This window comes from Salmo salar, chromosome ssa17 (genome assembly GCF_905237065.1).
Source record: "Salmo salar chromosome ssa17, Ssal_v3.1, whole genome shotgun sequence".
Lineage (NCBI taxonomy): Eukaryota > Metazoa > Chordata > Actinopteri > Salmoniformes > Salmonidae > Salmo > Salmo salar.
This window is the reverse complement of record NC_059458.1, coordinates 75979940-76006647: the sequence shown is the minus strand read 5'-3', so window position 1 is coordinate 76006647 and position 26708 is coordinate 75979940. Positions and strand designations below refer to the sequence as shown.

Below are 26708 nucleotides of genomic sequence, written 5' to 3'. Positions count from 1 at the left end.
ACCTGCAGCAGCAGAGAGAATCACACAGCTTTTAATAACAGACCAGACGTGGTAGCTATATCTATACCTGCAGCAGCAGAGAGAATCACACAGCTTTTAATAGCAGACCAGATGTGGTAGCTATATCTATACCTGCAGCAGCAGAGAGAATCACACGGCTTTTAATAGCAGACCAGACGTGGTAGCTATATCTATACCTGCAGCAGCACAGAGAATCACACAGCTTTTAATAACAGACCAGACGTGGTAGCTATATCTATACCTGCAGCAGCAGAGAGAATCACACAGCTTTTAATAACAGACCAGATGTGGTAGCTATAGCTATACCTGCAACAGCAGAGAGAATCACACAGCTTTTAATAACAGACCAGACATGGTAGCTATATCTATACCTGCAACAGCAGAGAGAATCACACAGCTTTTAATAGCAGACCAGACGTGGTAGCTATATCTATACCTGCAGCAGCAGAGAGAATCACACAGCTTTTAATAACAGACCAGACGTGGTAGCTATATCTATACCTGCAGCAGCACAGAGAATCACACAGCTTTTAATAACAGACCAGATGTGGTAGCTATATCTATACCTGCAGCAGCACAGAGAATCACACAGCTTTTAATAACAGACCAGATGTGGTAGCTATAGCTACAGACTGAACAGCAGAGAGAATCACACAGCTTTTAATAGCAGACCAGACATGGTAGCTATATCTATACCTGCAACAGAAGAGAGAATCACACAGCTTTTAATAACAGACCAGATGTGGTAGCTATAGACTGAACAGCAGAGAGAATCACACAGCTTTTAATAACAGACCAGACGTGGTAGCTATAGCTATACCTGCAACAGCAGAGAGAATCACACAGCTTTTAATAGCAGACCAGATGTGGTAGCTATAGCTATACCTGCAGCAGCAGAGAGAATCACACAGCTTTTAATAACAGACCAGACGTGGTAGCTATATCTATACCTGCAGCAGCAGAGAGAATCACACAGCTTTTAATAGCAGACCAGACGTGGTAGCTATATCTATACCTGCAGCAGCAGAGAGAATCACACAGCTTTTAATAGCAGACCAGACGTGGTAGCTATAGCTATACCTGCAGAAGCAGAGAGAATCACACAGCTTTTAATAGCAGACCAGACGTGGTAGCTATAGCTATACCTGCAGCAGCAGAGAGAATCACACAGCTTTTAATAGCAGACACGATGTGGTAGCTATAGCTATACCTGCAACAGCAGAGAGAATCACACAGCTTTTAATAGCAGACCAGACGTGGTAGCTATAGCTATACCTGCAACAGCAGAGATAATCACACAGCTTTTAATAGCAGACCAGACGTGGTAGCTATAGCTATACCAGCAACAGCAGAGAGAATCACACAGCTTTTAATAGCAGACCAGACGTGGTAGCTGTAGCTATACCTGCAGCAGCAGAGAGAATCACACAGCTTTTAAAAGCAGACCAGACGTGGTAGCTATAGCTATACCTGCAACAGCAGAGAGAATCACACAGCTTTTAATAACAGACTAGATGTGGTAGCTATAGTTATAGACTGAACAGCAAGGAGAATCACACAGCTTTTAATAGCAGACCAGACGTGGTAGCTATAGCTATACCTGCAACAGCAGAGAGAATCACACAGCTTTTAATAACAGACTAGATGTGGTAGCTATAGCTATAGACTGAACAGCAGAGAGAATCTGTCACGTCCTGGCCAGTATAAGGATTAATTGTTATTGTAGTTTGGTCAAGACGTGGCAGAGGGTATTTGGTTTATGTGGTTCGGGGTGGTGTTTTTTCTAAAAGGGCATTTGATTTAAGTATTCCGGGGTTTTGGGCACTGTTCCTTGTTTACGTATTTCTATGTTGATCTAGCTGGTTGTATGTCTATGTTTGGTTAATTGGGGTGGACTTCCAATTGAAGGCAGCTGTGTGGTGTTGCCTTTGATTGGAAGTCCTATATTAGTTGGGTGTGTTTGTCTGTGTATTTGTGGGAGATTGTTTCTTGTTTAGTGTGAGTGAGCATAACAGGACTGTCTAGAAATCGTGAGTTCGTTTTTGTTATTTTGTATGTTCATTTTTGAGTTCATTAAATGTTCAAAATGAACTATCTCAACTCTGCTGCATATTGGTCCTCATTTTCCGACGATGATTTCGCCATATTTTCTGACGACGAAGAAATCCCTGACAGAATCACACAACTTTTAATAGCAGACCAGACGTGGTAGCTATATCTATACCTGCAACAGCAGAGAGAATCACACAGCTTTTAATAACAGACCAGACGTGGTAGCTGTAGCTATACCTGCAGCAGCAGAGAGAATCACACAGCTTTTAATAGCAGACCAGACGTGGTAGCTGTAGCTATACCTGCAGCAGCAGAGAGAATCACACAGCTTTTAATAGCAGACCAGACGTGGTAGCTGTAGCTATACCTGCAGCAGCAGAGAGAATCACACAGCTTTTAATAGCAGACCAGACGTGGTAGCTATAGCTATACCAGCAACAGCAGAGAGAATCACACAGCTTTTAATAGCAGACCAGATGTGGTAGCTATATCTATACCTGCAACAGCAGAGAGAATCACACAGCTTTTAATAACAGACCAGACGTGGTAGCTATATCTATACCTGCAGCAGCAGAGAGAATCACACGGCTTTTAATAACAGACCAGATGTGGTAGCTATATCTATACCTGCAGCAGCAGAGAGAATCACACGGCTTTTAATAACAGACCAGATGTGGTAGCTATATCTATACCTGCAGCAGCAGAGAGAATCACACAGCTTTTAATAGCAGACCAGACGTGGTAGCTATATCTATACCTGCAGCAGCAGAGAGAATCACACAGCTTTTAATAGCAGACCAGACGTGGTAGCTATAGCTATACCAGCAACAGCAGAGAGAATCACACAGCTTTTAATAACAGACCAGATGTGGTAGCTATATCTATACCTGCAGCAGCAGAGAGAGTCATATAGAACAACCAGTGCTGACTGCTGAGCCTCTGAAACAACCAGACAATACTGGGATTACTACCCCCTCCCTTTCTCTCCCTGTTTCTCTCTCTCCCTTGCTCTACCTCTTATTTTCTCTCACTCTCCCTTGCTCTACCTCTCTTTCTCTCACTATCGGTTTATTTCCTCATCTCCTTTCATTCCATGTTCTGTTCATTCTGTAATGTTCTGTTCATTCTGCAGAGAAGAGGAGGGGGGAAGGGGGGCAGCTCCGTAAACAGAAAGCCAGGAACAAACGTTTTACTTATAACATGGTTCAAACTGCTGAGGTAATTGACAAATGTAATATTATTATTTTTTTCAATTTCTTCTGATGTATGATGTGGCTTCCTTACAGGAAAGAAAATGAAAATAATACCTTTCCCACGAGTCCTAATTTAAGAAGTCAGAACTGCTGCAGTGTTAGCTTTGGGCTTCTGAGTCTTTCTGAGTCTTTCTGAGCTCTTGGAAACAAATAAATTACAAAGGATACACTACATAAAGCTAACCAGAGATATTGCAAAACAACAGTAAAAAGCCAGAGGGAGGATATTATCCAATAATGATACTGTTCATGGTTGAAAGAATGAAATGAAAATAGAGTCAGTAGCGCATGTTTCCATTTGCAGCGTGGTAGGAATACTTCAAAGGACTACACACAGTACTGTAGACTGCTCTCGCAACTTTAACTCCAAGACCTGCTTCATTAACCATTCTGCTACGACACGACGCGCTCTTTATACATGACATTCTCGCTTTCATTCATGTATAAAGAGCAGGGAGAGTGTCAAATCAAATCCAATTCTATTAGTCACATGCGCCAAATACAACAGGTGTAGTGAAATCCTTACTTACGAACCCCTAACCAACAATGCAGTTTCAAAAATACAGGGGGGGCTACCGGTACAGAGTCAACGTGCGGGGACACCGGTTAGTTGAGGTAGTACAGTATGTTCACGTAGGCAGAGCTATTAAAGTTACTATGCATTGATGATAACAACAGACAGTAGCAGGGATGTAAAAGAGGGGGGAGGGCAATGCAAATAGTCTGGGTAGCCATTTGATTAGTTGTTCAGGAGTCTTATGGCTTGTGGGTAGAAGCTGTTTAGAAGCCTCTTGGACCTAGACATGGTGCTCCGGTACCCTGCAGTAGCAGAGAGAACAGTCTACTAGGGTGGCTGGATTAAGGGATTGGGTTGCGCTCATGATCTAGGTTGACCTGGCCTGACCTCTCTGTACAGCAAATAGCAAAAATATGTGTAGAGTAGGACTATAAGTATATACACCTGTACTACACACACACACACACACACACACACACACACACACACACACACACACACACACACACACACACACACACACATATGCTTGCAAACAAACAAGAATAACTAGATAAATTCTACCATTGCGCGGTAAGTCACAAGTAAGCCACCAATGATATTCCGCATGACTGTTAACTACAGACACCTGAAAAAGTCATTCTAAATGATCTCTCTGTCTCTCTCTTCCCCCTGAAATAAATAATACAATTTCTCTCTAAGAGGGGGTGGTTGGCGTCTAGCTGGAAGATGGAGGATGGCTGGCACAGCAGGCCGCATATCTTTCACTGGCAGCAGAACTACGGACAGACGGACAGACGACTAAAAATAAAGAAGAGACTTTCTTTAGATCTCTCTACAGCTCTGTCGCTCTCTCTCTCTCTCTCTCTCTCTCTCTCAATCCGCTTCTATCTCTCTCTCTCCCGTTCTCTCTCTCTCTCCCTCTCCCGTTCTCTCTCTCTCTCGTTCTCTCTCTCTCTCCCTCTCCGGTTCTCTCTCTCTCTCTCTCCCTCTCCGGTTCTCTTTCTCTCCCTCTCCCATTCTCTCTCTCTCTCTCTCTGGTGTTGGTTTGACTGGTATTGTATGACTATAGCCACCAACGGTGCTGTGGTGTTGGTTTGACTGGTACTGTATGACTATAGTATCCAACGGTCCTGTGGTGTTGGTTTGACTAGTACTGTATGACTATAGCCACCAACGGTCCTGTGGTGTTGGTTTGACTGGTATTGTATGACTATAGTCACCAACGGTCCTGTGGTGTTGGTTTGACTGGTACTGTATGACTATAGCCACCAATGGTCCTGTGGTGTTGGTGTGACTGGTGTGACTATAGCCACCAACGATCCTGTGGTGTTGGTTTGACTGGTGTGACTATAGCCACCAACGATCCAGTGGTGTTGGTTTGACTGGTACTGTATGACTATAGCCACCAACGGTCCTGTGGAATTGGTTTGACTGGTACTGTATGACTAAAGCCACCAACAGTCCTGTGGTGTTGGTTTGACTGGTACTGTATGACTATAGCCACCAACAGTCCTGTGGTGTTGGTTTGACTGGTATTGTATGACTTTAGCCACCAACAGTCCTGTGGTGTTGGTTTGACTGGTACTGTATGACTATAGTCACCAATGGTCCTGTGGTGTTGGTTTGACTTTTACTCTATGACTATAGCCACCAACGGTCCTGTGGTGTTGGTTTGACTGGTGTGACTATAGTCACCAACGGTCCTGTGGTGTTGGATTGACTGGTACTGTATGACTGTAGTCACCAACGGTCCTGTGGTGTTGGCTTGACTAGTACTGTATGACTATAGCCACCAACGGTGCTGTGGTGTTGGTTTGACTGGTATGACTATAGCCACCAACGGTCCTGTGGTGTTGGTTTGACTGGTACTGTATGACTATAGCCACCAAGGGTCCTGTGGTGTTGGTTTGACTGGTACTGTATGACTATAGCCACCAATGGTCCTGTGGTGTTGGTTTGACTGGTACTGTATGACTATAGCCATCAACGGTCCTGTGGTGTTGGTTTGACTGGTACTGTATGACAATAGTCACCAACGGTCCTGTGGTGTTGGTTTGACTGGTAGGACTATAGCCACCAACGGTCCTGTGGTGTTGGTTTGACTTGTGTGACTATAGCCACCAACGGTCCTGTGGTGTTGGTTTGACTTTTACTCTATGACTATAGCCACCAACGGTCCTGTGGTGTTGGTTTGACTGGTGTGACTATAGTCACCAACGGTCCTGTGGTGTTGGATTGACTGGTACTGTATGACTGTAGTCACCAACGGTCCTGTGGTGTTGGCTTGACTAGTACTGTATGACTATAGCCACCAACGGTGCTGTGGTGTTGGTTTGACTGGTATGACTATAGCCACCAACGGTCCTGTGGTGTTGGTTTGACTGGTACTGTATGACTATAGCCACCAAGGGTCCTGTGGTGTTGGTTTGACTGGTACTGTATGACTATAGCCACCAATGGTCCTGTGGTGTTGGTTTGACTGGTACTGTATGACTATAGCCATCAACGGTCCTGTGGTGTTGGTTTGACTGGTACTGTATGACAATAGTCACCAACGGTCCTGTGGTGTTGGTTTGACTGGTAGGACTATAGCCACCAATGGTCCTGTGGTGTTGGTTTGACTGGTGTGACTATAGCCACCAACGGTCCTGTGGTGTTGGTTTGACTGGTACTGTATGACTATAGCCACCAACGGTCCTGTGGTGTTGGTTTGACTGGTACTGTATGACTATAGCCACCAACGGTCCTGTGGTGTTGGTTTGACTGGTACTGTATGACTATAGTCACCAGCGGTCCTGTGGTGTTTGTTTGACTTGTGTGACTATAGCCACCAACGGTCCTGTGGTGTTGGTTTGACTGATACTGTATGACTATAGTCACCAACGGTCCTGTGGTGTTTGTTTGACTTGTGTGACTATAGCCACCAACGGTCCTGTGGTGTTGGTTTGACTGATACTGTATGACTATAGCCACCAACGGTCCTGTGGTGTTGGTTTGACTGATACTGTATGACTATAGCCACCAACGGTCCAGTGGTATTTGTTTGAATGGTACTGTATGACTATAGTCACCTACGGTCCTGTGGTGTTGGTTTGACTGGTGTGACTATAGCCACCAACGGTCCTGTGGTGTTGGTTTGACTGGTGTGACTATAGCCACCAACGGTCCTGTGGTGTTGGTTTGACTGGTACTGTATGACTATAGTATCCAACGGTCCTGTGGTGTTGGTTTGACTGGTACTGTATGACTATAGCCACCAATGGTCCTGTGGTGTTGGTGTGACTGGCGTGACTATAGCCACCAACGATCCTGTGGTGTTGGTTTGACTGGTGTGACTATAGCCACCAACGATCCAGTGGTGTTGGTTTGACTGGTACTGTATGACTATAGCCACCAACGGTCCTGTGGAATTGGTTTGACTGGTACTGTATGACTAAAGCCACCAACAGTCCTGTGGTGTTGGTTTGACTGGTACTGTATGACTATAGCCACCAACGGTCCTGTGGTGTTGGTTTGACTTTTACGCTATGACTATAGCCACCAACGGTCCTGTGGTGTTGGTTTGACTGGTACTGTATGACTATAGCCACCAATGGTCCTGTGGTGTTGGTGTGACTGGTGTGACTATAGCCACCAACGATCCTGTGGTGTTGGTTTGACTGGTATGACTATAGCCACCAACGATCCAGTGGTGTTGGTTTGACTGGTACTATATAACTATAGCCACCAATGGTCCTGTGGTGTTGGTTTGACTGGTACTGTATGACTAAAGCCACCAACGGTCCTGTGGAATTGGTTTGACTGGTATGACTATAGCCACCAACGGTCCTGTGGTGTTGGTTTGACTGGTACTGTATGACTATAGCCACCAACGGTCCTGTGGTGTTGGTTTGACTGGTACTGTATGACTATAGCCACCAACAGTCCTGTGGTGTTGGTTTGACTGGTATTGTATGACTTTAGCCACCAACAGTCCTGTGGTGTTGGTTTGACTGGTACTGTATGACTATAGCCACCAACGGTCCTGTGGTGTTGGTTTGACTTTTACTCTATGACTATAGCCACCAACGGTCCTGTGGTGTTGGTTTGACTGGTGTGACTATAGTCACCAACGGTCCTGTGGTGTTGGATTGACTGGTACTGTATGACTGTAGTCACCAACGGTCCTGTGGTGTTGGCTTGACTAGTACTGTATGACTATAGCCACCAACGGTGCTGTGGTGTTGGTTTGACTGGTATGACTATAGCCACCAACGGTCCTGTGGTGTTGGTTTGACTGGTACTGTATGACTATAGCCACCAAGGGTCCTGTGGTGTTGGTTTGACTGGTACTGTATGACTATAGCCACCAATGGTCCTGTGGTGTTGGTTTGACTGGTACTGTATGACTATAGCCATCAACGGTCCTGTGGTGTTGGTTTGACTGGTACTGTATGACAATAGTCACCAACGGTCCTGTGGTGTTGGTTTGACTGGTATGACTATAGCCACCAACGGTCCTGTGGTGTTGGTTTGACTGGTGTGACTATAGCCACCAACGGTCCTGTGGTGTTGGTTTGACTGGTACTGTATGACTATAGCCACCAACGGTCCTGTGGTGTTGGTTTGACTGGTACTGTATGACTATAGTCACCAACGGTCCTGTGGTGTTTGTTTGACTTGTGTGACTATAGCCACCAACGGTCCTGTGGTGTTGGTTTGACTGATACTGTATGACTATAGTCACCAACGGTCCTGTGGTGTTTGTTTGACTTGTGTGACTATAGCCACCAACGGTCCTGTGGTGTTGGTTTGACTGATACTGTATGACTATAGCCACCAACGGTCCTGTGGTGTTGGTTTGACTGATACTGTATGACTATAGCCACCAACGGTCCAGTGGTATTTGTTTGAATGGTACTGTATGACTATAGTCACCTACGGTCCTGTGGTGTTGGTTTGACTGGTGTGACTATAGCCACCAACAGTCCTGTGGTGTTGGTTTGACTGGTGTGACTATAGCCACCAACGGTCCTGTGGTGTTGGTTTGACTGTGAGAGAGCTAAAAGAAACAGGGTATGTTACAGCAGGACCATTGTGTGCTGACTCATTGTTGTATAGGAAACTCCTGTGGCCTGTTCTGTGGCGTGCTCATGGTTGGACAGATGGCTAGGACTGATGTCACAACAAAGACAATAGGACCTTGTCCGCATTTAGTTTTTTAAACCTTTATTTAACTAGGCAAGTCAGTTAAGAACAAATTGTTATTTACAGAGACAGCCTATCGGGGAACAGTGGGTTAACTGCCTTGTTTAGGGGCAAAACATCAGATTTTTACCTTGTCAGCTCAGGGAGTCGATCCAGCAACCTTTCGGTTACTGGCCCAACACTCTAACCACTAGGCTACCTGCCGCCCCTGTAAGCTGTGAGGGAAAGGTAATCTTGGCAGAAGTACAGTAAGTACCTTGGTATTGTTAATAATACCTGTCTATTCATCATGTGTACAACTTATTGAAACAGAGGAGAAGACATGTAGAAAGACACGAGTGAATGATCGAACCTGACAGGACTATGTCACTCCTTGAGTTAACAGATGAAGTCAACAAGGCAAGCCAACATGACCTACTCTATACTCTATCTGCAGGCATTGACCACATACATTCAGGTAGACAGACAAGACCCAAACCTCTGAAAGGCTTTCTCTGGGGCTGAAGCCACCTAAAGGCTCTCTCTGGGTTTTACATGCTTGGCTTATTGCTCAGAACACTTGGCCTGTCTGATGGTGCTCCTTAACACACCAATAAACACTCTCTCTCTCTGTCTTTCTTCATCTCCCTCTCTCTCTCTCTCTCTCTGCCTTTCTTTCCCTCTCACACAGTCTTTCAAACTCTCTCTCTCCATCTCCCTGAGGATCCTATTCCACTGCTTTTAATAAAACATTTAAGAAGTGACTTCATCTGTATTCCCAGCAGTCTATGTAGCCTTAACGCCCTTATCTGTTCAGAATGACATCCCCAGTCCCCACCCGCTCACAGGGCTAAACCAATTAGAGCTCAGAACACGCAACTCAAACCAATCAACTGCGACATTCGCCATTTAAATGAGTCATGATGCCATCAAGGAGAGAGCGTGTTCTTGTTCCTAGTTGTGCTATTTTGATCAGGCAGAATAGGAAAACAAAACTCCTGGGGTGCAATCACCCAGAAAACATTTAAGCTGCCATGCCAACACTTTTACAGCGCCTTGTCGAAAGTCAAGTATTTTGGTTTTCCAAGTATTCTCCCTAACAGAAAATTAAATAGATGTTTCCCAAAAAGCAATAGAACACATTAGAATATAGTCATTAGAGAACCTTAGAGAGAGAGAGACCAAAACAGAGACAGAAAGAAAGAGCAACATCAAAAGACAAGAGTCCAGTGGTGACTTATGCCAAACCTCCCTCCCTCCTTCCCTAGACAAGGTCACAGTCCATAACCCACAGTGGCCACAGAGACAAACCTGGCAGGACCATAGAGCAAGAAGGTTAGACACACTGGTAATTAATGACAGGGGGGATGATAGCATCTTTAATTATGCACACACACTCAGACACTGACTAATCACCGGACCAACTGTTCTCATTAGCAGCAGTTGGTTGGTCGGTGGGAGACTGTCTGTCTGCGACTGGCATGCTAAATAGACCTGGGCTCTGCATTGTACCGTGGAGTATTTTTACCACCCCATGGTTGGAGTATGATGGGGAATAAGGTAGTAAGGCTTGCAGTATGAACAACCGGAGAGACTGCCAGCTGTGGCAAATTAACCTGGCTGCAATGTACCATGGGTATTTTTAACCCACCAGTGGTGGGAGTATGATGGTCTGGGGCCTAAGGCTGTGAGGATGGTCTGATGAGTGGAGGGGTCAGGGGTCGTAGAGGTAAAACAGGTCATTTATGGCTGTGAGGATGGTCTGATGAGTGGAGGGGTCAGGGGTCATAGAGGTAGTACAGGTCCTTTATGGCTGTGAAGATGGTCTGATGAGTGGAGGGGCCAGGGGTCGTAGAGGTAAAACAGGTAATTTATGGCTGTGAGGATGGTCTGATGAGTGGAAGGGTCAGGGGTCGTAGTAATGAAATGTTTCCTAGAGATCATTAATATATGGAAAGAAATATGTAATGAGAAGAGCTTAATTATAAGCCCTCTAAATTTCTCCTGCTTAAAGTAGACACCACTGCTTGGTATCGTAGTCATCCCTGTACCTACTTACACAGCCCTACAGTATATGATTGTAATCCCAAACTAAGATAAACATTAAAAACAATGAAGTCCAAGCTCCTCGAAAGACCACTTCTAAATGAGGTATTGGAGTTTTGCACCACCAGCAAAGCTGGGCCACAACAGAGAAGAGAGCCAAAGACCACAAGGTGCACAACCAGCAAAGCCAGGCCACAACAGAGAAGAGAGCCAAAGACCACAAGGTGCACAACCAGCAAAGCCAGGCCACAACAGAGAAGAGAGCCAAAGACCACAAGGTGCACAACCAGCAAAGCCAGGCAACAACAGAGAAGATGGCCAAAGATCACAAGGATTAGTAGATAGAATGGACTGAGGCGATGAAGATGACTTAAATGAGTGTTGGCTTAGTGATGCCATTGTTGTAGTAAGAGTATTGCACCTCCACAGTACGCGCTGTCATCCCTCAGGGCGCGGTAGCCATCTTTACAGCTGCAGCAGGACCCAGCCTCCAGATTCACACACTCCGAGTTCTCCACACAGCTGGGACTGTGGCCCTCAACACAGAAATGATGACCTGAGAGAGTAGGGGGGGGGAGAGACAGAGACTGTCTGGTCATTCTACAGCTGATAAATCACCCTTGTCTTACACCTGTGTGTGTGAGAGAGAGGGCGCGAGAGAGAGAGAGATAGCGAGAGAGCGAGCGAGAGAGAGAGGGTGTGAGAGTGTGTGTTACACTAGACAAGGTGTGCTTTCTTTCCTCAAACGGTCCCTGTCTCGCCCCTGGCCATAGACAAATAACTAGATAGACAGAACAACAGGTATATATGGCTGAAACCACGGTTCACTCTGCAGGAACACGGGTCAGGAGGAAACAAGGCTTTATCAGAGAACAGTAACATGTTGTTTTTAGTTTTTTTTATTAAATGTTTTATTGAATGTTTAAAACATACAATATACTTGCAGTGAAGCAGGTAAACAACTACATCCCATTAGTCATCTAACAGACTCCCATCCAGAGTGACAGACAGAAGCAACCAGGGTCAACGCCCTGCTCAAGGGGACATTGACAGATGAAAAAACAGGAACCTGAACCAACGATCCATCAGTCACTGGCCCAAACTCCCAACCGCCAGCCCTCCAAGATCCCCCCCACAGTTCCCCAAGAGCTGCCTCTTAACCATCTGAGACCCCCCCCACAGTTCTCCAAGAGCTGCCCCTTAACCATCTGAGATCCCCCCACAGTTCCCCAAGAGCTGCCCCTTAACCATCTGAGACCCCCCCCACAGTTCCCCAAGAGCTGCCCCTTAACCATCTGAGATCCCCCCACAGTTCCCCAAGAGCTGTCCCTTAACCATCTGAGATCCCCCCCACAGTTCCCCAAGAGCTGCCCCTTAACCATCTGAGATCACCCCCACAGTTCCCCAAGAGCTGCCCCTTAACCATCTGAGATCCCCCCCACAGTTCCCCAAGAGCTGCCCCTTAACCATCTGAGATCCCCCCACAGTTCCCCAAGAGCTGCCCCTTAACCATCTGAGATCCCCCCCACAGTTCCCCAAGAGCTGCCCCTTAACCATCTGAGATCCCCCCACAGTTCCCCAAGAGCTGCCCCTTAACCATCTGAGATCCCCCCACAGTTCCCCAAGAGCTGCCCCTTAACCATCTGAGATCCCCCCACAGTTCCCCAAGAGCTGCCCCTTAACCATCTGAGATCCCCCCCACAGTTCCCCAAGAGCTGCCCCTTAACCATCTGAGATCCCCCCACAGTTCCCCAAGAGCTGCCCCTTAACCATCTGAGATCCCCCCACAGTTCCCCAAGAGCTGCCCCTTAACCATCTGAGATCCCCCCCACAGTTCCCCAAGAGCTGCCCCTTAACCATCTGAGATCCCCCCACAGTTCCCCAAGAGCTGCCCCTTAACCATCTGAGATCCCCCCACAGTTCCCCAAGAGCTGCCCCTTAACCATCTGAGATCCCCCCACAGTTCCCCAAGAGCTGCCCCTTAACCATCTGAGATCCCCCCACAGTTCCCCAAGAGCTGCCCCTTAACCATCTGAGATCCCCCCCACAGTTCCCCAAGAGCTGCCCCTTAACCATCTGAGATCCCCCCACAGTTCCCCAAGAGCTGCCCCTTAACCATCTGAGATCCCCCCACAGTTCCCCAAGAGCTGCCCCTTAACCATCTGAGATCCCCCCCACAGTTCCCCAAGAGCTGCCCCTTAACCATCTGAGATCCCCCCCACAGTTCCCCAAGAGCTGCCCCTTAACCATCTGAGACCCCCCGAGACAAATAAATACAAATAATAATAATATATTTTTATTATTCCACTCCCCACCCACAAGACCCCCCCCGTGCACCAACAACCAACAAAATGAACAAAAGAGAAAAAAGAGAAAGACAAAGGAAAACTGAAATCAACAATGCAAAAAACAACAAAGACATCAAGGACAACAAAAATCCTAACAGCAAGGCCAACTGAATATGTTAGAGTGTAAAATCCTAACAGCAAGGCCAACTGAATATGTTAGAGTGTAAAATCCTAACAGCAAGGCCAACTGAATATGTTAGAGTGTAAAATCCTAACAGCAAGGCCAACTGAATATGTTAGAGTGTAAAATCCTAACAGCAAGGCCAACTGAATATGTTAGAGTGTAAAATCCTAACAGCAAGGCCAACTGAATATGTTAGAGTGTATGTGCACATGTGTGCATTTGAATGAGACTGTGTGTATATGCATGTGTACAAACAACTGCACGGCATCAGCCTCAGGCAAACCGGCGTTAGCTGTAAAAACACTGGCCAGTAACATGTTGTTAAGGCCTGGTGGAAACTGGAATAGAACAGTATGTGTTGCTGTCACAGAGATGCATGGCTGTGTGCTGACCACGTCTAGTGTGTATGTGGGTAATATCATGAGGGCGTTCCAAATCACCTATTCCCTTTATAGCGCACTACTTTGACCAGGGCACATACGGCTGAGGTAAAAAGTAGTGCGCTAAAAGTAGCGCATTTGGGACACAACTCAGGATCCACCGTGAGAGAGAGGCCTCATTACCAGCCAAGCAGGAGACATACATCATCTAAGGAGATGGAGGGAGCGAACCGACTTCTAATATCCACTCTCCCTTATCTATTACACAGAGCATCAACACTACCTCACTATCACTCCAAGAATCTGTGTGTGTGTGTGTGTGTGTGTGTGTGTCTGTGCATGCATACGTGTGTGTGTGTGTGTGTGTGTGTGTGTGTGTGTGTGTGTGTGTGTGTGTGTGTGTGTGTGTGTGTGTGTGTGTGTGTGTGTGTGTGTGTGTGTGTGTGTGTGTGTGTGTGTGTGTGTGTGTGTGTGCATGCATACGTGTGTGTGTGTTCCAGACCTACCTCTGCAGACCTTGCAGCAGCGGTCTGTAAGGGTGATGTGTTCAGACTCGGGGCAGGTCAGTTCAGGACAGGGAGTGTTCTCCACCCTCTGCATACTGTGCTCCTGTAAAACCATGACACCATAGGTGCTTACAGTAACATCTCTGTCATAATCCATCTTCTCTGCTTTAGACATGGACATCCCACTTCTAACAACAATAGATAATTATATTAGATGATAATATATCCAAATATATATTACATTTATTTGGTTTATCTATCTTTTTGACAGCCATGAAAGCTTTAGTTTCATAAAATAAATACATCTCTGGGGTTTTCTGCTCTTCAACATGTCTATAGTCAAGCTGTTCTGTGAGACGTGTCTATAGTCAAGCTGTTCTGTGAGACGTGTCTATAGTCAAGCTGTTCTGTGAGATGTGTCTATAGTCAAGCTGTTCTGTGAGACGTGTCTATAGTCAAGCTGTTCTGTGAGACGTGTCTATAGTCAAGCTGTTCTGTGAGACGTGTCTATAGTCAAGCTGTTCTGTGAGACGTGTCTATAGTCAAGCTGTTCTGTGAGACGTGTCTATAGTCAAGCTGTTCTGTGAGACATGTCTATAGTCAAGCTGTTCTGTGAGACATGTCTATAGTCAAGCTGTTCTGTGAGACGTGTCTATATTCAAGCTGTTCTGTGAGACATGTCTATAGTCAAGCTGTTCTGTGAGATGTGTCTATAGTCAAGCTGTTCTGTGAGACATGTCTATAGTCAAGCTGTTCTGTGAGACATGTCTATAGACGAGCTGTTCTGTGAGACGTGTCTATAGTCAAGCTGTTCTGTGAGACGTGTCTATAGTCAAGCTGTTCTGTGAGATGTGTCTATAGTCAAGCTGTTCTGTGAGACGTGTCTATAGTCAAGCTGTTCTGTGAGATGTGTCTATAGTCAAGCTGTTCTGTGAGATGTGTCTATAGTCAAGCTGTTCTGTGAGACGTGTCTATAGTCAAGCTGTTCTGTGAGACATGTCTATATTCAAGCTGTTCTGTGAGATGTGTCTATAGTCAAGCTGTTCTGTGAGACGTGTCTATAGTCAAGCTGTTCTGTGAGATGTGTCTATAGTCAAGCTGTTCTGTGAGACGTCTATAGTCAAGCTGTTCTGTGAGACGTGTCTATAGTCAAGCTGTTCTGTGAGACATGTCTATAGTCAAGCTGTTCTGTGAGACGTGTCTATAGTCAAGCTGTTCTGTGAGACATGTCTATAGTCAAGCTGTTCTGTGAGACGTGTCTATAGTCAAGCTGTTCTGTGAGACGTGTCTATATTCAAGCTGTTCTGTGAGACATGTCTATAGTCAAGCTGTTCTGTGAGACGTGTCTATAGTCAAGCTGTTCTGTGAGACATGTCTATAGTCAAGCTGTTCTGTGAGACATGTCTATAGTCAAGCTGTTCTGTGAGATGTGTCTATATTCAAGCTGTTCTGTGAGACATGTCTATAGTCAAGCTGTTCTGTGAGACGTGTCTATAGTCAAGCTGTTCTGTGAGACGTGTCTATAGTCAAGCTGTTCTGTGAGACGTGTCTATAGTCAAGCTGTTCTGTGAGACGTCTATAGTCAAGCTGTTCTGTGAGACGTGTCTATATTCAAGCTGTTCTGTGAGACATGTCTATAGTCAAGCTGTTCTGTGAGATGTGTCTATAGTCAAGCTGTTCTGTGAGACGTGTCCATAGTCAAGCTGTTCTGTGAGACGTGTCTATAGTCAAGCTGTTCTGTGAGACATGTCTATAGTCAAGCTGTTCTGTGAGACATGTCTATAGTCAAGCTGTTCTGTGAGACGTGTCTATAGTCAAGCTGTTCTGTGAGACGTGTCTATAGTCAAGCTGTTCTGTGAGACGTGTCTATAGTCAAGCTGTTCTGTGAGACATGTCTATAGTCAAGCTGTTCTGTGAGACGTGTCTATAGTCAAGCTGTTCTGTGAGACGTGTCTATAGTCAAGCTGTTCTGTGAGACATGTCTATAGTCAAGCTGTTCTGTGAGACGTGTCGATAGTCAAGCTGTTCTGTGAGACGTGTCTATAGTCAAGCTGTTCTGTGAGACGTGTCGATAGTCAAGCTGTTCTGTGAGACGTGTCTATAGTCAAGCTGTTCTGTGAGACGTGTCGATAGTCAAGCTGTTCTGTGAGACATGTCTATAGTCAAGCTGTTCTGTGAGACATGTCTATAGTCAAGCTGTTCTGTGAGATGTGTCGATAGTCAAGCTGTTCTGTGAGATGTGTCTATAGTCAAGCTGTTCTGTGAGACATGTCTATAGTCAAGCTGTTCTGTGAGACGTGTCTATATTCAAGCTGTTCTGTGAGACGTGTCTATAGTCAAGCTGTTCTGTGAGACGTGTCTATAGTCAAGCTGTTCTGTGAGACGTGTCTATATTCAAGCTGTTCTTTGAGACGTGTCTATTGTCAAGCTCTTGGTTTGAGAGGTACTGTAAAGGCTGATCTGATGCATTAGTACATGAGGCCATCCACCACCAGATAATAATATGGATGATATGTATTTCAACATGAAACGCGCCCAGACCAGGCTGGATCAGAGTGAGTGTGTTGTCTCTATAGGGATTATCATGGGGTGTTGTCTCTATAGGGATTATCATGGTGTGTTGTCTCTATAGGGATTAATATGGTGTGTTGTCTCTATAGGGATTATCATGGTGTGCTGTCTCTATAGGGATTACCATGGTGTGCTGTCTCTATAAGGATTATCATGGTGTGTTGTCTCTATAGGGATTATCATGGTGTGTTGTCTCTATAGAGATTATCATGGTGTATTGTCTCTATAGGGATTATCATGGTGTGTTGTCTCTATAGGGATTATCATGGTGTGTTGTCTCTATAAGGATTATCATGGTGTGTTGTCTCTATAGGGATTATCATGGTGGGTTGTCTCTATAGGGATTATCATGGGGTGTTGTCTCTATAGGGATTATCATGGGGTGTTGTCTCTATAGGGATTATCATGGGGTGTTGTCTCTATAGGGATTAATATGGTGTGTTGTCTCTATAAGGATTATCATGGTGTGTTGTCTCTATAGGGATTATCATGGTGTGTTGTCTCTATAGGGATTATCATGGTGTGTTGTCTCTATAGGGATTATCATGGGGTGTTGTCTCTATAGGGATTAATATGGTGTGTTGTCTCTATAGGGATTATCATGGTGTGTTGTCTCTATAGGGATTATCATGGTGTGTTGTCTCTATAGGGATTATCATGGTGTGTTGTGTCTATAGGGATTCTCATGGTGTGTTGTCTCTATAGGGATTCTCATGGTGTGTTGTCTCTATAGGGATTATCATGGTGTGTTGTCTCTATAGGGATTATCATGGTGTGTTGTCTCTATAGGGATTATCATGGTGTGTTGTCTCTAGGGATTATCATGGTGTGTTGTCTCTATAGGGATTCTCATGGTGTGTTGTCTCTATAGGGATTCTCATGGTGTGTTGTCTCTATAGGGATTCTAATGGTGTGTTGTCTCTATAGGGATTCTAATGGTGTGTTGTCTCTATAGGGATTATCATGGTGTGTTGTCTCTATAGGGATTATCATGGTGTTTTGTCTCTATAGGGATTCTAATGGTGTGTTGTCTCTATAGGGATTCTAATGGTGTGTTGTCTCTATAGGGATTATCATGGTGTGTTGTCTCTATAAGGATTATCATGGTGTGTTGTCTCTATAGGGATTCTAATGGTGTGTTGTCTCTATAGGGATTCTCATGGTGTATTGAGTGCAGGTGTGTTCTGTAGTCATTGCAAGCTAAGAGTGTGTAGACATGTGGAGTGTATTGGACTTACCTGACACTCAAACAGTAAACAGTTTCCAGATGAATCCCTCACACTCTTCAAGTCCCCTTCCACATACACCCTTCCTCTGAACAGACACACAGCTATGGACACACACACACAAACGCACACATGCACACACACACAGTTTTTAGTTATTCCTAGTCCCTTTTAACATTGGGAGCAAGGTACAGTAAGTAGCGTGTTACACACAGTTTAAGTCATTACTTAAATGGGTTTCATATTAACACTGGCTCCAGATAGCAGCAGGCTTTGAAGACTGGCCTTGAATTATTGATGTATATGTGAAGGCATTGAGTGCTGTGTACGTGGCGGGAGTATCCTAGCAACGCGGAGATGTGGTCAGTTATTAAGACAAGTCTTTATGATTGTGTGCTTCACACTGTGGGCTGAGGGATGGGGAGGAATGACAGAGAGAGAGATAGAGAAGGAGGGAACAGAATGGAGAGAGAGAAAGGGAGAGATAGATAGAGAGCGAGGGCGAGAGAGAGAGAGGGCGAGAGAGAGTGTGTGAGAGAGAAAGAGAGAGGGCGAGAGAGAGAGAGAGACAAAGAGAGAGATTCAAAAAGAGAGAGACAAAGAGAGCGAGATTATTTTGGAACTTCTGTGAGTGGAATGTTTACTGTTCATTTTTATTGTTTTTTTTCACTTTTGTTTATTATCTACCTCACTTGCTTTGGCAATGTTAACATATGTTTCCCATGCCAATAAAGCCCTTGAATTGAATTGAGAGAAATTAAGAAAAAGATATAAGATTTCAGGGGCAGCATGATCGTGTGAGCTGTTCGTTATGAAGAGAGGATAAAGAGAGAGACAAAGAAGTGGTGTAGAGAAGAGAGAGAGACAGAGAAGTGGTGTAGAGAGGAGAGAGTGAGACATAAGTGGTATAGAGAGGAGAGAGAGAAGTGGTGTAGAGAGGGGAGAGAGACAGAGAAGTGGTGTAGAGAGAGAGAGACAGAGAATTGGTGTAGAGAGGAGAGAGAGACAGAAAAGTGGTGTAGAGGAGAGAGAGACAGAAGTGGTGTAGAGAGGAGAGAGAGAAAGAAGTGGTGTACAGAGGGGAGAGAGAAAGAAGTGGTGTAGAGAGGAGAGAGAGAAGTGGTGTAGAGAGGAGAGAGAGAGGTGGTGTAGAGAGGAGAGAGAGACAGAGAAGTGGTATAAAGAGGAGAGAGCGAGACAGAGAAGTGGTGTAGAGAGGAGAGAGAGAGTGGGCGAGAGAGAGAGAGAAAGAGAAGTGGTGTAGAGAGGAGAGAAAGAGAAGTTCTGTAGAGAGAAAGTGTTAGAAGGAACAGGAGAGGACTGTGTTGTGCAGATGTGAGAAGAACATGGCATGAGAAGGATAGCTGTTGTTACTCACGCTGACACTCTTTGCAGCACGTGCCTGGTACATAGGCAGGGGCGGAGTCAGGGGGACACTGGGGAGGGGGGCAGGAGATGGTCTCACACTGGACTGTACCATTCTAAAGGAATGAGACAAAACAGATGTTATTAGTATGAAGATCTATGATCTCCAACCTGGACTGTACCATTCTAAAGGAATGAGACAAAACAGACGTTATTAGTATGAAGATCTATATCTCCAACCTGGACTGTACCATTCTAAAGGAATGACACAAAACAGATGTCATTAGTATGACTGTCACGCCCTGACCAGTAAAAGGGGTTATTTGTCATTGTAGTTTGGTCAGGACGTGGCAGAACGTGTTTGTTTTGTGTGTTTCGGTGTTTTGGGGGTTGGGTTCTATGTTATATATTTCTATGTTTATATCTATTTTTCTATTTCTATGTTGGGGTTTTGGCAATGACCTCCAATTAGAGGCAGCTGGTTGTCGTTGTCTCTAATTGGAGGCCATATTTAGTTGTGTTTGTTTCACTTGTGTTTGTGGGTGGTTGTTTTCCTGTATCGCCTGTGTTGCCTTACGGAACTGTTTCGTCGTTTTGTTTAAATGTTATCTTTAAATAAATTAAGAAGATGAGCACTTTACCCACTGCGCCTTGATCCAATCCTTACGACACGCATGACAATGACGATCTAAACTCAGCAAGAAAAGAAACGTCCCTTTTTCAGGACCCTGTCTTTCAAAGATAATTCATGAAAATCCAAATAACTTCACAGTTCTTCATTGTAAAGGGTTTAAACACAGTTTCCCATGCTTGTTCAATGAACCATAAACAATTCATGAACATGCACCTGCGGAACGGTCGTTAAGACACTAACAGCTTACAGACGGTAGGCAATTAAGGTCACAGTTATGAAAACTTAGGACACTAAAGAGGCCTTTCTACTACCTCTGAAAAACACCAAAATAAAGATGCCCAGGGTCCCTGCCCATCTGCATGAACGTGCCTTAGGGATGCTGCAAGGAGGCATGAGGACTGCAGATGTGGCCCGGGCAATACATTGCAATGTCCGTACTGTGAGACGCCTAAGACAGCGCTACAGGGAGACAGGACGGACAGCTGATCGTCCTCGCAGTGGCAGACCACGTGTAACAACACCAGCACAGGATCGGCACATCCGAACATCACACCTGTGGGACAGGTATCGGATGGCAACAACAACTGCCTGAGTTACACCAGGAACGCACAATCCCTCCATCAGTGCTCAGACTGTCCGCAATAGCCTGAGAGAGGCTGGACAGAGGGCTTGTAGGCCTGTTGTAAGGCAGGTCCTCACCAGACATCACCGGCAACAACGTCTCCTATGGGCACAAACCCACCATCACTGGACCAGACAGGATTGGCAAAAAGTGCTAATCTCTGACGAGTCGCGGTTTTGTCTCACCAGGGGTGATGGTCGGATTTGCTTTTATCGTAGAAGGAATGAGCGTTACACCGAGGCCTGTACTCTGGAGCGGGATCGATTTGGAGGTGGAGGGTCTGTCATGGTCTGGGGCAGTGTGTCACAGCATCATCGGACTGAGCTTGTTATCATTGCAGGCAATCTCAACGCTGTGCGTTACAGGGAAGACATCCTCCTCCCTCATGTGGTACCCTTCCTCCAGGCTCATCCTGACATGACCCTCCAGCATGACAATGCCACCAGCCATACTGCTCATTCTGTGCGTGATTTCCTGCAAGACAGGAATGTCAGTGTTCTGCCATGGCCAGCGAAGAGCCCGGATCTCAATTGATTGAGCACGTCTGGGACCTGTTGGTTCGGAGGGTGAGGGCTAGGGCCATTCCCCCCAGAAATGTCCGGGAACTTGCAGGTGCCTTGATGGAAGAGTGGGGTAACATCTCACAGCAAGAACTGGCAAATCTGGTGTAGTCCATGAGGAGGAGATGCACTGCAGTACTTAATGCAGCTGGTGGCCACACCAGATACTGACTGTTACTTTTGATTTTGACCCCCCCTTTGTTCCACATGATTCCATTTCTGTTAGTCACATGTCTATGGAACTTGTTCAGTTTATGTCTCAGTTGTTGAATTTTGTTAAGTTCATACAAACATTTACACATGTTAAGATTGCTAAAAATAAACGCAGTTGACAGTTTGAGGACGTTTATTTTTTTGCTGAGTTTATGTTTTAGTATGAACTGAATTTAGGAACGCACCCTATGTCTTGATCTCTGGGATCAGGAGAATCACATAGAGTTGATGTACTATAGATTTTTCAGACACAGGTTATGGTTTTCCATTTAGTGCCGTCCCTTTAAGTCCCGGATAACTGTGATCATGAAGTGAACTATCCCTTTAAGTCCACAGTGATTATAGATTGGACTGTCACCTTTAAACCACAGTGATTATAGATTGAACTGTCCATTTAAGCTTACACTGACTATAGTGTGAGCTGTCCCTTTAAACCACAGTGATTATAAAATGAACTGTCCCTTTAAGCCCTATATAACAGGTAGTAGAGAGCCCTAGGTTATAGCCTGTTATAGCCTGTTACAGCCTGTTATAAGCTGTTATAGTATGTTATAATAGGCCGTCATTGTAAATAATGTTCTTAAAACCTCTTGGGGCTATGTGGGACGCTAGCGTGCCACCCGTGGTGCACCCTATCAACAGCAGGTGCATTTCAAGAGCGGCAAATTTGAAACCAAATAAATGTCAAAATTCAAATTTTTCAAACATACAACTATCTTACACCCTTTGAAAGATAAACATCTCCTTAATCTAACCACGTTGTCCGATTTCAAAAAGGTTTTACGGCGAAAGCATAAAGTTAGATTATGTTAGGAGAGTACATTGACAATAGCTGTGTGTAATGTTTTGTCAATTCAAAGACAGGGTCACCAAAACCATAAAACCAGCTAAAATGATGCACTAACCTTTTACAATCTCCATCAGATGACACTCCTAGGACATTATGTTAGACAATGCATGCATTTTTAGTTCTATCAAGTTCATATTTATATCCAAAAACAGCGTTTTACTATGGCATTGATGTTGAGGAAATCGTTTCCCTCCAATAACCGGCAGTCAAGTCAGCACCACAAATTAAATAATTAAAATTAGAAAACATTGGTAAAATATTATATTGTCATTTAAAGAATTATAGATTTACATCTCTTGAACGCAATCAACTTGTCAGATTTAAAAATAACCTTACTGGGAAATCACACTTCTGAGCACTGCGCCCAGAAAAATATGCTTTGCTATACAGACAAACGGCCATGTTGGAGAGATCTAAAATCGAAAATACTATGTAAATAATCCATTACCTTTGATTCTCTTCATCAGATGTCACTTCCCGGAATCCCAGGTCCATAACGAATGTAGTTTTGTTCAAAAAAGCTCATCATTTATATCCAAAAAGATCCGTGTTGTTAGCACATGATCTAAGCCAGCCGGACTTCTCGTCATGAACGAGGGGAAAAAATATATTTACGTTCGTTCAAACATGTCAAACGTTGTATAGCATAAATCATTAGGGCCTTTTTTAACCAGAACATGAATAATATTCAAGGTGGACGAATGCATTCTCTTTTAAAACGTTTTGGAACGAGGGTACCCAACATGACCTCGCGCATAGGCTTAAAGGTAATTCAACACATCAGGTATCCACTTCCTGTCAGAAAATGTCTCAGGGTTTTGCCTGCCAAATGAGTTCTGTTATACTCACAGACACCATTCAAACAGTTTTAGAAACTTTAGGGTGTTTTCTATCCATATATAATAAGTATATGCATATTCTAGTTACTGGGTAGGATTAGTAACCAGATTAAATCGGGTACGTTTTTTTATCCAGCCGTGAAAATACTGCCCCATAGCCCCAACAGGTTTTAACTGACTTGCCTAGTTAAATAAAGGTAAAAAATTAAAATAATTAAAATTGTTTTTTTAAATATCTAAAAACAATCTTACATAGCAGGAACAGTTCCTGCATCCGTCTGTCCATCCCTCGTCCTCCCTGTACAGCACTCCATTCATACTGCAGCTCCTCTCACAGTAACAACCATCCAGACCCTGCATCTGCTCCTCCGCACGCGACAGCTGCACACACACCAAAACAAAGATACAGAGTTAGTGTGTGTGTGTGTGTGTGTGTGTGTGTGTGTGTGTGTGTGTGTGTGTGTGTGTGTGTGTGTGTGTGTGTGTGTGTGTGTGTGTGTGTGTCAGCCTACAGTATGTGCGTACAAACATTTTTTGGGGTCAATAGCCCGTTGTTACGGTCTGCTTTTTAACAAAATATTTATTCAACAACCCAGTGTTGCAGGACAAGGGAACCAGAGCCCAGTAAACCACATGGTGACAGAGAGGCTCCATGTGCTGCAGTAAAGAACAGTAAATGGATGTTCCCTCACTTACTGTCTGTGTGAATGATTCATACACTTATGCCTTGTACACTGACAGAACATCAGGCGGTGGTGTACACGGCTGAGCAGCTGTCCACAGCTACACCATTACTCTACACTACTGTACATTACACAAAGTAGGAGTTGTAAGAAAAGCAAGCATTTCGAGCAGAGAGACACAACAGAGGGTGAAGTCTACAAGTGGCTTCCTCTCGTCTCCCCTTCGGATCAATGCAGATGAAGGCAAGAAGACAAGGAGAGGAAACCACGGTAGACGATTGAGGCACCCATTGTCTTATACTATAGTACCTTGCTGGAGGTCTTGGCTAAGACATCCTGCAGCTCCATGATCTTCTGTACCAGCCCATGGAAGTCATTGCACGTGGGACAAGCTGAAACACAGGTAAGTCATGGTAATGTAATGTTGGCATGATAGTTCCATTGTCAATGTCCATGTAACTGTACTGGCAAGCATATTAGAGCTATACTGTAAATGCATGTGTAGCTGATGTTGCCTTTTGTGGGCATCTCATTTTAGATGCAGAGTTTCCAGACTTTTATAGTGGCTGTAAAATAATGTACATGTCAGCATGTTAACTTCAGAGTTTCCAGACTTTTATAGGTACTAAATGTAACTGTTCTCTTACTGCGGTTGAGGTCTGGACACTGGGAGATGTAGCCTTGAGGCATGACGACCAGTTGAACATCCTGCATTATACCCTGTAGAGACAGTAAGAGACGGGAGGAGGGAGAGAAAGGGAGAAGGGGAGAGAGGGAGAGAAAGGGAGAAGGGGAGAGAGGAAGAGAAAGGGAGAAGGGGAGAGAGGGAGAGAAAGGGAGAAGGGGAGAGAGGAAGAGAAAGGAAGAAGGGGAGAGAGGGAGAGAAAGGGTTATATAAGGGGAGAGAGTTTGAGACGGAATAACAGAGAGAGAAAGGGAGGAGAGAGAGAGAGGTTGAGACAGAATAACTGTTAATTTTTATTGTTTATTTCACTTTTGTATATTATCTACCTCACTTGCTTTGGCAATGTTAACATGTTTCCCATGCCAATAAAGCCCCTTGAATTGAATTGAGAGAAGTTGAGACAGAATGACAGAGAGAGAAAGGGAGGAGAGAGAGAGAGAGAGAGTGGGAGAGGTTGACCTCAGATCATATCTATGCAGGATGAGTTAGCCTAGCTGAGCTCCATGTGTGTGACGTTAGCTGAAAGTTGGAATCACTAGAAGCTGATGAGAGAGAGAGAGGTACAGAACCAGCTACCTGACAGATGGAATCAATAGAAGCTAATGGACAGAGGTACAGAACCAGCTACTTGACAGATGGAAACCTTAGAAGCTGATGAGACAGAAGTACAGAACCAGCTACCTGACAGATGGAATCAATAGAAGCTAATTGACAGAGGTACAGAACCAACTACCTGACAGTTGGAATCAATAGAAGATGATGAGACAGAGGTACAGAACCAACTACCTGACAGATGGAATCACTAGAAGCTGATGAGACAGAAGTACAGAACCAGCTACCTGACAGTTGGAATCAATAGAAGCTGATGAGACAGAGGTACAGAACCAGCTACTTGACAGATGGAAACCTTAGAAGCTGATGGACAGAGGTACAGAACCAGCTACCTGACAGATGGAATCACTAGAAGCTGATGAGACAGAAGTACAGAACCAGCTACCTGACAGATGGAATCAATAGAAGCTAATGGACAGAGGTACAGAACCAGCTACTTGACAGATGGAAACCTTAGAAGCTGATGGACAGAGGTACAGAACCAACTACCTGACAGATGGAATCACTAGAAGCTGATGGACAGAGGTACAGAACCAGCTACCTGACAGATGGAATCACTAGAAGATGATGAGACAGAAGTACAGAACCAGCTACCTGACAGATGGAATTAATAGAAGCTAATGGACAGAGGTACAGAACCAACTACCTGACAGTTGGAATCAATAGAAGCTGATGAGACAGGTACAGAACCAACTACCTGACAGATGGAATCACTAGAAGCTGATGAGACAGAAGTACAGAACCAGCTACCTGACAGTTGGAATCAATAGAAGCTGATGAGACAGAGGTACAGAACCAGCTACTTGACAGATGGAAACCTTAGAAGCTGATGGACAGAGGTACAGAACCAGCTACCTGACAGATGGAATTAATAGAAGTTGTTGAGACAGAGGTACAGAACCAGCTACCTGACAGATGGAATCGATAGAAGCTGATGGACAGAGGTACAGAACCAGCTACCTGACAGATGGAATCAATAGAAGCTGATGGACAGAGGTACAGAACCAACTACCTGACAGTTGGAAACCTTAGAAGCTGATGGACAGAGGTACAGAACCAGCTACCTGACAGTTAGAAACCTTAGAAGCTGATGGACAGAGGTACAGAACCAACTACCTGACAGATGGAATCACTAGAAGCTGATGGACAGAGGTACAGAACCAGCTACCTGACAGATGGAATCACTAGAAGCTGATGGACAGAGGTACAGAACCAGCTACCTGACAGATGGAATCACTAGAAGCTGATGGACAGAGGTACAGAACCAGCTACCTGACAGATGGAATCACTAGAAGCTGATGGACAGAGGTACAGAACCAACTACCTGACAGTTGGAAACCTTAGAAGCTGATGGACAGAGGTACAGAACCAGCTACCTGACAGTTAGAAACCTTAGAAGCTGATGGACAGAGGTAAAGAACCAGCTGTGTGT

General features: G+C 44.9%; 1 protein-coding gene across 1 annotated transcript in view; it reads right to left on the bottom strand.

The window, feature by feature from the left end:
* The window catches only part of nel (NEL protein), a 174723-nt gene that overhangs the window by 86989 nt on the left and 61026 nt on the right, over positions 1-26708 (bottom strand). Inside the window, exons 6-12 of the mRNA NM_001140146.1 lie at positions 24627-24699; positions 24289-24371; positions 23549-23677; positions 19592-19694; positions 18226-18317; positions 14417-14519; positions 11480-11614 (exon numbers count right to left, since the gene is read on the bottom strand). Of these exons, the coding sequence (NP_001133618.1) occupies positions 11480-11614; positions 14417-14519; positions 18226-18317; positions 19592-19694; positions 23549-23677; positions 24289-24371; positions 24627-24699 (718 nt within the window). The remainder of the gene's footprint in view (positions 1-11479; positions 11615-14416; positions 14520-18225; positions 18318-19591; positions 19695-23548; positions 23678-24288; positions 24372-24626; positions 24700-26708) is intronic.